The sequence below is a fragment of the Impatiens glandulifera genome, chromosome 5 (assembly GCF_907164915.1).
Source record: "Impatiens glandulifera chromosome 5, dImpGla2.1, whole genome shotgun sequence".
Lineage (NCBI taxonomy): Eukaryota > Viridiplantae > Streptophyta > Magnoliopsida > Ericales > Balsaminaceae > Impatiens > Impatiens glandulifera.
Window position 1 is genome coordinate 38,035,153 of NC_061866.1, and position 13,845 is coordinate 38,048,997.

Below are 13,845 nucleotides of genomic sequence, written 5' to 3' on the forward strand. Positions count from 1 at the left end.
ATGGGAGGTGTTATAAACTGCGATCTTAGAATTATTAGAGCTAAGAACGTCGAGATGAAGTCCGAGGGTCAATTATTTGTGAGATGCTTTCTCCCCGCAGGAAATAGTCAACGAGTTCGAATAGACACCCGTGAAATCTTGTTGGGTTCTAGTCCTCTTGTTTGGGACCAATCTTTCTCTCTTGAATGTCATGACAACAATTTTATAATGAGTGGGCCGATGCTTATAGAGGTGGAGCTTCGGTGGAGGAGCGTGGTACCGGTGATTGGGAAACTTAGAGGATCACAACTCCTTGGTAGGGCTGAGATCCCATGGGAGAATATTACGATGGATTCCCCGAAGATCATGAAGATGGAGAAATGGCTCATCATGAATTCATCGGGTGGGGCTAAGCATGGTCATGATGTGAAGACATCGGCTGTTGAAATAAGTTTGATGGTAACGCTACCAGCTACAAATTGTTTGATCGGGGATGTAGAGTCGAGGAGGAAAAGGAGAAGAAGAAATAGGATGGTGAATGCTGAAGAACATTGCGGGTGCAATAGAAATTCACTTTCGTACGAGGTTCTTGCAATGGCGGCTGCCTTCGAGGTTTTGTAAGGGAGAAAATGACACAATATATTACTCAACAAATAGGGGTCAATGATTTCCTTATATCTTGCTAAATTGTTTATATGTAAATGAGATAAAAAAGGAAAAAAGTTTGATTATTGAAAGTAATTTATTCACAACAGAAACATTACAAGTGTAACCCTAATCATATGTTGGTGTTCTTTGAGTTAGAGAAGATAGAATAATGATATAAGGGAAATTATATTTTCTATATATGTATTTGATATTACATAACACTATTTATATACATTACATTCATTGAAAGATTAAAAGAATAAATGACAACACTAATGATATATAATTGGCACACCCTTGGTAGATGTTGACGTTTCCTTGGGAATGAATAAGACTTTATGTTTTCTAGTATCCTTGGAATGTAAAAGTGCATTTTTATCTTTAATAGCGTCCATATCTTTAATACCCTCCCGCAAGCGAAACGGGGAGGCACACACCGTGAGCTTGTCACGGAGAAAAATGAATCAAGGTGATGACAATCCTTTTGTAAATATGTCAGCAATTTGATCATGAGTCGGGACATACTGAATAAGTAAAGATTTTTGAGCCACTTTCTCCCTAACAAAGTGGAAATCAATCTCAATATATTTTGTATGAGCGTGAAACACTAGATTTGCAGAGAGAAATGTTGCGCCGATATTATCACACCACAAAGTCGGTGGATGGATTGATGAAATTCGTAATTCACTCAAAAGAGATTAAAGCCAGCAAAGTTTGACAGTGGCATGAGCTAAGGCTCAAAATTCAGATTCAGTACTTGATCGAGCAACAACATGCTGCTTTTTGGAGTTCCACGAGACGAGGTTATTGCCAAGAAAGATACAATATCCTGTAGTGGATCGACGATCATCAAGACAACCTGCCCAATCAGCATCAGAATAGGCCTCAAGGGTGAGGGATGCCGATGGACGAAAGACAAGCCCATGGTGTGGAGTATGACGAAGATATCGTAATATACGTTTGACCGCAACCCAATGGGTGGATGTTGGAACGTGCATGAATTGACAAGCACGATTGACCGCAAATGCTAATTCAGGACGAGTGAGAGTTAAATATTGTAGAGCTCCCACAATACTTCTGTATAAGAAGGGATCAGAAAGGGGATCACCATCATATCTAGAAAGTGAAAAACCAGTAGAGATGGGAGAATTAAGTGGTTTGGAGTATTGCATGTCAGCCCTAATAATAAGGTCCTAAATATATTGTGACTGACTCAGAAAGAGCCCATCAGATGAGCGAGAAGCTTCAACACCGAGAAAATAATGGAGTTGTCCAAGATCTTTAAGTGGGAAGCTGTCTTGTAGGCGAGAAATGATTGTAGACAGATGTGAGGCTGAGTTTCCCGTAAAGATAATGTCATCTACGTACACAAGGATATATGCAATGATTGTAGATATATGATAGAGGAATAAGGAGGAGTCAGACTTAGCTTCAAAGAATCCAAGCGACAAGAGTGAGGATCGTTGCGTAGAGTACCATTCACGAGGTGCTTGTTTTAGACCATATAGGGCTTTATGGAGCTAACACACGTGATTAGGGAATTCATGATGAACAAAACCAGGAGGTTGAGTCATATATACCTCATTGTGCAATTTTCCATGAAGAAATGCGTTGCTAACATCAAGTTGGTGAATAGGCCAATTTCGGGACACAACAAGTGCAAGAATGATCCTTATGGTTGTTGGCTCAACATAGTCAACACCAAGTTGTTGATGAAAGCCTTTTGCCACAAGACGAGCTTTATGACGCTCAATTGAGCTATCCGCTTTTCGTTTGAGTTTGTAAACCCATTTGCAACCCACAATATTTTGTCCAGAGTTAGGAGGAACTAGAAACCATGTTTGATTCTAAATAAGAGCATTATACTCTGAGGTCATGGTTGAACGCCAAGAGGGATCTTTATTGGCAGAGGAGAAACATGTCGACTTAGGGGTGATGGCTGTGAAAAGGGCGGAAGAAAAAGGGAGACGGGATTTGGCACGAGTGCGCATAGGATGATTGGAGCAAGCAGGGCTTTGAGAATTGGAGTGTGACGTTGATTGATGATGGGTGACGGGGTAGTAGGTGGTGAAGAATATGGAGTGGGTGATGAAACATTTGAAGTAGAGGGTGAAATGCTTGGGTTAGGTGAAGGTGGAGGTGATGAAGAGGGTGAACCGCTTGGGTTAGGTGAATGTGGAGGTGATGAAGAGGGTGAACCGCTTGGGTTAGGTGACGGTGGAGGTGATGAAGAGGGTGATGTGGTTTCAGGTGGACTAGTGTGTTCAGGTGGATAGTAAATGTGATATGTAATAAAGAATGAGGATTTGTTGTTGGTGATGTATATATAGGTTGTGGGTTTTGTGGGGGAGAGGATGAGTTGTAAGAAAATGTGGTTTCATAAAAAATGACATGGCGTGAAATAAACATGCGTCCCGTGGGGATGTGAAAACATCGATAGCCTTTATGTGATAGACTATAGCCCAAAAATAAGCACTTTTGGATCGAAAGTCAAGTTTGTGCTTGTTGTAAGCTCAAATAAGAGGATAACAATGGCATCCAAAAGTACGCAAAAAGTTGGAATTGAGAGTTTGATTGAACAATACTTCATAGGGAGATCAATTACCCAAGACAGGAGTAGGTAATCGATTGATAAGATAGGTACCTGTGGAGAAGGCTTCATCCCAAAAATAAAGGGGCATAGATGCATGAGCAAGTAGAGTAAGAGATGTTTCAGTAAGATGACGGATTTTCCGTTTGGCTACCCTATTTTGCTCGCTTGTATGAGGGCATGAGAATCTATGATGTATACCATTAAGAGAGGTAATATGTCCAAAGGTACGATATTCGTTTCCCCCATCAGTTTGTAGAGTTTTTATCTTTTTACCGAACTAGTTTTCAACTAATGCTTTAAATTGAATAAATACTGTCAACACATCAGATTTGCGTTTGAGCGGATAGAGCAAAGTAAATCGACTATAATCATCAATAAAAATAATAAAGTACCGAAAACCATTAGAGGAAAAAATTGGAGTAGGTCCCCAAACATCTGAGTGAATAAGCTCTAAAGGTGCAGAAGAGCACGTTTTGGATGATACAAAAGGAAGTTTATGAGCTTTCCCAAATTGACAAGCATCACAAAATTCAGTATGCATATTACCCAATAAAGGTAACTTAAAATGAGACATAACATAAGTAGAAGTTGCAGGAGACGGGTGACCCAATCGAGAGTGCCAAACTAATGCAGTTGATCGGGAACTAATAAATGCTTGTTTGGGTACACTCTTTGGACTAAGTAGTCGATATAATCCATTATGCAAGGTTCCTCGAAGAATTTCTTTCTTCGTGACCTGATCCTTCACAACACAAAAGGTTGGATAAAATTCAAAGAATACATTATTATCGGCTGTAAATCGAGCCACACTAAGCAATTTCTTCGTAATCATGGGAACATGCAAAATATTTTTAAGATGCATAGATCTGTGCGTACCAGTAAATGAAGAATGTCCAATATTAGAAATATTTAGCCCATTTCCATTCCCAACTAGAATTTGTTGCTCACCATTGTAAGGAGAATTAATGGAGAGATTGTCTAAGTTAGCGGTTAAATGATTAGTTGCTCCAGAACCAGCGTACCAAGTTGAATCAGATACAATAGATGGTGTTGCCATCATAGCTACCGATGAGGAAGATGAACAAAAATTCTGGTCGAATCTGCGTCGACAAGTTCCTACAGAATGTCCTGGAATATTACGAAGTTGACAAATTAAACCAGAACGACACATATTAAAGAGATGTCCAAAACGACCACATGTTTGACATTTATGCCTATTTTGATTTTGAGGACCACGATAGGGACGATGAGGGCGAGATGGGTCATTCCTTGAATTAAAGAAATTTGATGGCTGACCTAAAATAAAAGATGTAGTAGAGACACTCTGTTGTGAATGAAAAGAGCCACCTGGTGTCGATGGACGAGTAACAGATCCAAAAGAGGGAGAAAATACACCTTTATCTGTATGATTCGTAGTCGCTGAAGTTCCGCGACGGCTATATACAACATTAGCAGTTGGTGAGTTGGCATAGAGAGACTTAAGTCTGATTTCATGTGTGAGAAGTAATCCAGAAAGATCGTCGACATTAATAGAATCTGGACGTGTAGTAACTGCGACTAGAAAGGATTCATACTCGGGTCCAAGGCTGCCAAGAACGTAGAGAATAAGATCTTCGTTTGCAACTTTCTGCCCGACAACCGCAAGGTTATCGGTTATGACCTTGATAGCTTGGAGATAAGACTCCATGGATGATTCTCCTTTTTTGATAGTTTGAAGTTGAAGACGGAGCTGCATTAGTCTAACTTTGGATTGAGTAGCAAAACGTCGCTCAAGTGTTTCCCAGAGGTATTGAGATGAGATACAGTTTTCACCTGCGACCTGTGCAACCACTAATTCAGATAGTGTTCCGAGGAGCCAGCTTAACAAACGTTGATCTTGTTGTTCCCAGGCCTGAAGCTCAGTGGAAGTTGATGCTTCTGCGGTTTTAATAGGAGCTGGGAGATCTCCATTGACAAATCCAAAGAATCCGTACCCTTTGAGAGCAGGTACAACTTGAGAACGCCAGAGAACAAAGTTCTTTTGGTTGAGTTTGATAATAGATGTATGTTGAAGAGAGTAGACATTATTTTGAGTCATTTGAGAAGGGGATCGATGTAAGAGGGGTTTCCCTGTTGATTGCTTTGATACTAAGTTAGAGAAGATAGAATAATGATAGAAGAGAAATTATATTTTCTATATATGTATTTGATATTACATCAACACTATTTATATACATTACATTCATTGAAATATTAAAAAAATAAATGACAACACTAATGATATATAATTGACAGACCCTTGGTAGGTGTTGACGTTTCCTTGGGAATGAATGAGACTTTATGTTTTCTAGTCTCCTTAGAATGTAAAAGGGCATCCTTATCTTTAATAGCCTCCATATGTTTAATACTTTGATATCTTCAAATCTATGAGTCATCCTTGGCACTTGACTTTCTTTTGTTTAAACTTTAATATTATATATATTCTTTATGGTACTTTCTCATTGCCTATTTTAATGAGTATAAAATGACCATTTAATTAAAAAACTATATGAGTATTTAAAAAAAATATATTAAATTGTATGAAAAAAAATACACAGAACACTCATTTTTTGTGACTGGATGGATGTCAAATATGGACAAGTTTCAAATTTTGTATATGGTCGAGTTTGGTCCCTTTTTTCTACCACGAAAAAGGCAGCAAAATGTTTACATATTTAGTCCTGAAGACCTGATTTTTCAACTTTATAATAGTTTAGGAGCCAATTTCATCTTTAGCAAGTTGTTGTCAACATCAATCTATACCATTTCTACAAGTCCTCCACATTGGAGAGATCAAGATATGTGAGCTCATTATTATATAGTCAATAATTGTGAACTCTTTTCCTTATTAGTGGCCATTTTCATTTTTTTTATTATTTTTTTTTGTGTGGGTAGGAAGCAACATTATGACATTTAAGTGTTATAAAGTAGAAACACAAACTATTGATTCGTGGATCACATTCTAATTCAAAGGAAGATTAAGATAAAGAGATTTGGGTCAGAAATTAGAAAGAGTGTATTTAATTCTCAATATCCTAACTAGAATATTCACTCACATGTTTAATAATATACAAATAGCAAGCTATGTATGATCTCCATTACATTTTTCTCCATTACAAATATCTTAATTAATTAGTTTAATCACTTCACTTACATCCAAATTAAAGGGAAAAATAAAGTAAAAGAGGAAACAAAGTTAAAAATCAAATGAATGAATGATCTTAGACATTTGTTTTCGGTTCCCTCATTGGAGGTTGTGTTAATAATGCATTATTACTTTATGGACAAACAACAAGAACTGTTGACAATATATATGTGTGGCAAAAACATTATTATAATTAAGATGTTATGTTTCTTGATATAGTATTGTTTCAAGATGTTGCAAAACAAAAACCTCTCTTTATTAAGAAGGTTATTGCAAAACAAGAGGACGAATTAGTGATTGAGAAATATTTCTTTTAGACATTTAGTCTCCCAAATGTTTTTTTTGGCTACATGTAAGTGTTTTTTGTTCCATATGTGTTATAGGTAAAATTTTGGATATGTTTATTTGTTTTGTTGGTTGGAATTGGTTGAGGTTTTTTTTCTTTATAGAAAAATGTATTATGGCGGTCAGTTTCAAGAAGTGATTTTGCTCTTCGAATTTTGCATTCATTCTTGAAAATAAAGAGCAAAAGGACACCATTGCGGGCACATGTTACATCTTGATGGTAACACTTTGAGGCTTGGTTATGATGTAGAGCGATAATGCTTGAGAATTTTGTTGAAAATTTTGAGTTAGGATACATAGAAATATTATTTTTAATAAAATAAATAAATTTTGATTTTTGTACTAGCTAGACAATTATAAGCTTCATTTGAAGTGATATTAGTTTTTTTTCAACTGAATAATAGGTTTAAATCATATTAATTCTATTTTTTCAAAATATATATATAATTTTTTTAAATAGTCTATTTATATTAAAAAAATATAAAAATCGTTTAAACACACAAATAAAGAATTACAAAAAAAATAAAAAATTACAAAAACTAAATATAAAAAAAATACAAATATGTTCCCAATAGGTTATAGAACTCATATTGTTTGAGAAGAACGATAACTTCCTAACTTACTCAATCGCCTTCTCATCAAGATAATAACATAAAGAAATAATACTAACATTCAAAATAGATTAAAACAAGCATATCATATAGGAGTTAGGGTTCTCTGTAACCGAATCTCCTTTGTGCCCTCTCCCAGAGAGGGGTAAAATTGTAATATATTTTTTAATCATTACACTCCTTTGTGAGGATGCACAGGGTAATTCGATCATAAAAGATCTTGCATCATCAGGTACAAGGGAGATGTCTAGAGATGAGAGGGTTTGAACCTTCTTCCCCATTTTCACTTTTTTATAACTTCTTTTTTATAACTTCATGCTGGTGGAATGAGTATGATAGAAGGAACTCAAGGGTTGGCTGATATTGAGAAAATTAGGAGGGGTCATTATGGTCGTCGATTGGACATCAAAAGCATTATCAGGTTGATACTAACTAGCTGGTGGTTGGCAAGAATGAACGAGATGTACATTTGATGGACTCTCATTAGAGATATGTAGATGAAAAGAGAGGTATGCAATTCGTCCAGAAAGAGTCAAGGGAACCAATTGGTCCTGTCGGTAGTTTTTTTCAATAGACTTTCTCAACTTCCCTAAGGTCGTCTCTAGAAACTGGGTTTGGGGAGGTTGTGCATCATGGTTCGGAAAAAAATGCTAGTGATGTAGGAAATGTTGAGTTATGGAGCCTACACTTATAATAAACTCTACATTGTTAATTAGAGTTTATTGAGTTTTTTTTTTGGTTTTAGGCTTGGGCCTGACCAAAGTTATTTAGGTTTATTACCTGAATGTTTACCCTATAAATATGTGATTATTAAGAGTTTACATTGTGTAGACAGAATTCTAGAGAGATAAAATGTGAGGCAAAAACTCTGTATTCCTTCTTTTTCTTCATAGTAAATCTGGTGGTGGCTGAAGTGGATGTAGCTCAATTTGAGTGAACCACTATAAATCTGTGTGTTCTTGTGTTTTTTACAGATTGTTTTCAAGCAGGTCGGATTTGGGAGATACAAATCCTAACAACTGGTATCAGAGCAGCGAGGCTAGATATGAGCATTGAAATGATGGCAAGTGAGAACAGTATAGGACATGGGATTGGAAGATTTGATGGGACAGATTATGCCTTCTGGAGAATGCAGATTGAAGATTATCTCTATGGAAAGAAGCTTCATGTTCCTTTAGTGAGAAACTAGAGAAGATGGATGAAGCTGAATGGAAACTCCTTGATAGACAGGTTTTGGGAGTTGTCCGATTGACGCTAGCCAAGACGGTTGCTCACAATGTATCAAAGGAGAAGACCACCATGGGTTTGATGAAAGCTCTTTCTTATATGTATAAGAAACCATCTGCTAACAACAAGGTACACTTAATGAAAAAACTCTTTTACTTAAGAATGGTTGATGGTACTTCTGTCACTACTCATTTGAATGAATTCAATACAATTGTGAATCAATTGCTATCTGTTGAAATTGATTTTGGGGATGAAGTTAGTGCCCTGATTTTGTTAGCATCTCTACCAAATAGTTGGGAACCTATGAGAGAAGCAATTAGTAATTCAATTGGAAATGCTAAACTGAAATTTGTTGAAGTTAGAGATCGTATTCTTGCTGAAGAGGTTCGTAAAATTGATTCTGGTGAAACATTCAAAGGTTCTGCTCTAAATGTGGAAAACAGGGGAAGAGGTAATGATAGAAATTTCAACCGAGATAAGAGCAGATCTATGTCAAGGAGCAGGAGGAGTCAGTCCCAGTCTAGACGGACATTTGAGTGTTGGAATTGTGGTAAACAGGGTCATTTAAAGAGGAAACGCAAAACACCGAAGAAAAATGGTGATGATAAAAATGATGCAGCCAACGTTGTTATAGAATCTGTCACTGATGCGTTACTTATGTCTATTGATAACCCGATAGATTCATGTGTTTTGGACTCAGGAGCGTCTTTCCACACCACTGCCCACAAAGAATTAATGGAGAATTATGTGTCTGGAAACTGTGGGAAAGTTTATCTCGCAGATGATTAGCCACTAGATATTGTTGGCATGGGGGACATCAAATTGAAGATGGCAAATGGTTCTGTTTGGAAGATTAATAAGGTGAGACACATTCCAGGTTTAATGCGCAATTTAATCTCTGTTACACAACTTGATGAAGAAGGTCACAATTTCAGTTGTGGAAATGGTGCGTGGAAGGTGACTAAAGGAGCAATAATTGTTGCTCGAGGTTACAAAATTAGAACGTTATACATGACTTCAACTTACAAAGAATCAATTGTTGCTGTAGTTGATGACTCGAAGAACAATGAGCTGTGGCATTGCAGGTTGGGCCATATGAGCGAAAAGGGATGAAAATTCTTTTGAAGAATGGACAGATTCCATAACTGAAGTCTGCTGAACATCAGTTATGTGAAACCTGCATTCTTGGAAAACAGAAACGGGTGAGTTTCTTAAAAATTGGGAAGGAGCTCAAGAAAGAAAGACTAGAGTTGGTACACACTAATGTGTGGGGACTTGCACATGTTTCTTCTATTGGCGGATCACAATACTACGTGACATTTATAGATGATTTGACAAGAAAGGTATGAGTATATTTTATGAAGCACAAGTCTGAAGTATTTGCTATTTTCAAGAAATGGAAGGCTTTGGTTGAAAATAAAACAAATTAGAAAGTTAAGTGCTTGAGATCCGACAACGGAGGTGAATATATCAATTCAGATTTCAAAGAGTATTGTGCTGTGAATGAGATCAGTATGGTGAAGACTGTTCCCCGAACGCCTCAAGAGAATGGAGTAGCTGAACGAATGAATCGAACATTGAACGAGCGTGCTAGAAGCATGAAATTGTATGTAGGACTGCCTAAAACCTTCTGGGCAGAAGCTATTAATACTGCTGCCTATTTGATAAACAGGGGACCCTCTGTTCCTCTTGAATTAAGAATTCCTGAAGAAGCCTGGAGCAATAAAAAGGTAAACCTTTCTTATTTGAAAGTGTTTGGTTGTTTATCATATGTTCATAATAATGAACGTGATATGAGCAAACTTGATCCACAAGTCTAATAAATGTTTTTTCAATGGTTATGGTGATATCGAGTTTGGTTATCATTTCTGGGATAATCAAAATCAGAGGATCATTCGTAACAAAAATGTTACTTCAATGAACAGGTTCTCTACAAAGATTGTGTTGGGAAGACATCAGATGGTGATTCCAATTTGGAAGAGACTAGTACAGTCAATTTAAGAGATTTTTCAGCTGAATATATACCGACTGTCGAAGAAGAACAATGTGTTGTTGAAGATGAAATTGTTGAGAATGTGGCCCCAGAGGTAAATCAGCAAACACCGGTTATACAGTTGAGAAGATCGTCAAGGAATCGAAAACTAGTTGAGAGGTGATCTCCATCTCTGAACTATATCTTGTTGACATATAGAGTTGAACCTGAATGCTTTGAGGAAGCAATAAAATCTGATGAATCAATTAAGTGGGAGTCTGCGATGAAAGATGAGATGGACTCTTTGACGTTGAATCAGACTTGGGAGCTCACTGAGCTGCCAAAGGGAAATAAAGCACTTCACAACAAATGGATCTTCGGGATTAAAGAAAAACATGATAAAACCATGAGGTACAAGACAAGGTTGGTTGTGAAAAGATTTCAACAGAAAGAAGGTATTGACTACAATGAAATCTTCTCTCCAGTAGATAAAATGATGACAATCAGAACTATTTTGAGTTTGGTTGTGAAAGAAGACCTTCATCTTCAACAAATGGTTGTCAAAACTTCTTTTCTTCATGGTGATTTAGAGGAAGAGATTTATATGCGACAACCAGAAGGATTTGAAATCAAAGGAAAAGATGAGCTTGTGTGTGAGCTTCAGAAGAGTCTGTATGGTTTGAAATAGGCTCCAAGGCAATGGTACAAGAAGTTCGATAGCTTCATGAAAAGTAACAATTTTTTGAGGTGTGAAGTTGATCATTGCTGCTATATCAAGAGGTTTGATAAATCATACATTATTATTCTTCTCTATGTTGATGACATCTTGATTGCTGGAGCAAGCTTGTATGAGATTAACAACCTCAAGAAAGAGTTGTCTGAAAAGTTTGCAATGAAGGATTTGGGTGCTGCTAAACAAATCCTTGGGATGAGAATTTTCAGGGATGAAGAAGTTCTCAAGCTTTCACAAGAAGAATATGTGAAGAAAGTTCTTAGCATGTTCAACTTGTATGATGCAAAACCAGTTACTACCCCCTTAGCTAGTCACTTCAGACTATCTAAAGATCAGTCGCCTTCAACAGAGGAGGAGAAAAAATTAATGGAAATTGTTCCGTATGCCTCTGCCATTGGTTTTATTATGTATGCGAGGGTTTGCACAAGACCAGACATAACACATGCAGTGGGAGTTGTTAGAAGATTAATGAGCAATCCGGGTAGACAATATTGAGAAGTAGTAAAGTGGATACTACGATACTTAAGAGGAAGTACGGGTCTCGCTTTGTGTTTTCGAAAGTCTAATATGGGTTTGGAAGGATATGTTGATGCTGATAATGGTGGTTATGTTGATAGTAGGAAGAGCACAACAAGGTATATTTATACTCTGGAAGGTACTGCAATCAGTTGGGTTTCAAAATTGCAGAAGATTGTTGGTCTTTCTAGTTATGAGGCAGAGTATGTTGCTGTGACAGAAGCTGCTAAGGAAATGATATGGTTACAACCTTTTTTGCGAGAATTAAGTCAAGACTACGAGGGAAGTGTGTTGCGATGCGACACTTAGAGTGCCATTCATTTGGCAAAGAATCCTGTTTATCATGGCAGGACGAAGCATATACAGGTTCGTTATCATTTCATCTGGTCAGCTTTAGAAGATGGAGTATTAGCTCTTGAGAAGATTCCCGGGAGTGAGAATCCAACTGATATGTTGACGAAAGCTGTGACAAATAAGAAACTGAAGTTGTGTGCAACTTCATTTGGTCTTCTTCGTTAAGATACCGAATGGAACGCCACTACCGATCGAGAGATGATGAAGTTAGTCTCCAAGTGGGAGATTGTTGAGTTATGGAGCCTACACTTATAATAAACTCTACATCGTTAATTAGAGTTTATTGGGTTTTCTTTTTGGTTTTGGGCTTGGCCTGACCAAAGTTATTTAGGTTTATTACCTGAATGTTTACCCTATAAATATGTAATTATTAAAGATTTACATTGTGAAGACAAAATTTTAGAGAGATAAAGTGTGAGGCAAAAACTCTGTATTCCTTCTTTTCTTCATAGTGAAATCTGGTGGTAGCTGAAGTGGATGTAGCTCAATTTGAGTGAACCACTATAAATCTGTGTGTTCTTGTGTTCTTCTTTCTTGTGTTTTTTACATATTGTTTTCAAGCAGATCGGATTTGGGAGATACAAATCCTAACAGGAAAGGTTAAGGGAAAGTATGTTTCTCATCATTACAATCGTCATTTAGATCATTGAGGAGATAAAGATCATTCTTGACATAGGAGACCCCATGTCGCCGTCTCCAACGGAATGCGTGGGATGAATAGTAATGGATTATTATTTGCAAGTATTGTATGTAAACTAAGGCAAGTGGTATGGGAAGCGTGGAGGGAGTCGATTGTGTGTGGCCCTAAATCTATTGAGTTGTTCACTAGGCTATCGGATTTAGAGCTTGTCAGCTTGATTGAATCTAGCCTTAGAGTTTGTAGAGAATTTATAGCCAATTCTCGTGATTTACAACTACTCTAGAAGGCAATAGTGGTGAATGAACCCATCAATAGTCGTTTGGGTTCTGGATCGTGGAAAGGTCTGAAAAATGATGATTTTTTTGTCCGAATTCAATAAGTGTAGTAAGTATGTGGCTTATGACATAAGAATATAACTATTTTTTATTTTACCTATAGATTTTTCGTTGTTGACTTTCTTGGATAAGAGACTAAATAAACTTGTGAACACTCGTTCCCGAGATTATTTAAGAATGTGCAACAATTTTGGTGCCATCATTTAAGGTCCTTATGTGAAACCACCAAGAATATTTTTGCATGTGTCGTTAGTTTTGCCAATTGTGGAACTATCTTTGGATGAGATTCAACTTGTAAATATTTTGCTTGAATTCTCTTAGGGTGTTATCTAGACCTGATATGTGGGTTTGTTGATATGGTTTACATCGTGATATTTTGAGTTTTATTATGTTAAGAAAGGAGGGAAATATTCTAGGGGATTTTATGTCTATGGACTCGAATACTAGACATCGATAAAATGGGGATGGTGTGTATTCAGGTTAAACTTGTTAAGTCCAAGGTTAAATTACTATTTTCGATTGTCATGGATAACGGGAAAATTTGTGTGGAAGTAGTTGTTTGGCTGGAATAATATGTATAATAATCTCCGTCAAGTAGTATGGGAGTTCGAGTTTCTACTATGGAGGTTTGTTCGAGAGATTTGAATGTTCCGTCGTTTGGAATTGAAGATCCTAAATTGACCAGGATCCCATATTTTACCGAAATGATTAATCTTGCTCTCATGTAAA

At 36.9% G+C, this 13,845-nt stretch overlaps 1 protein-coding gene across 1 annotated transcript; it reads left to right on the top strand.

The window, feature by feature from the left end:
- Positions 1-600, top strand: LOC124939296. The gene has a single exon (XM_047479781.1). It carries the CDS (start codon positions 1-3, stop codon positions 598-600), a length of 600 nt encoding a protein of 199 aa, XP_047335737.1.
- Positions 601-13,845: the final 13,245 nt, after the last annotated feature.

Coding starts and splice junctions, on each gene's coding strand:
- LOC124939296 (XM_047479781.1), top strand. CDS start 1: ATGGGAGGTGTTATAAACTGCGATCTTAGAATTATTAGAGCTAAGAAC.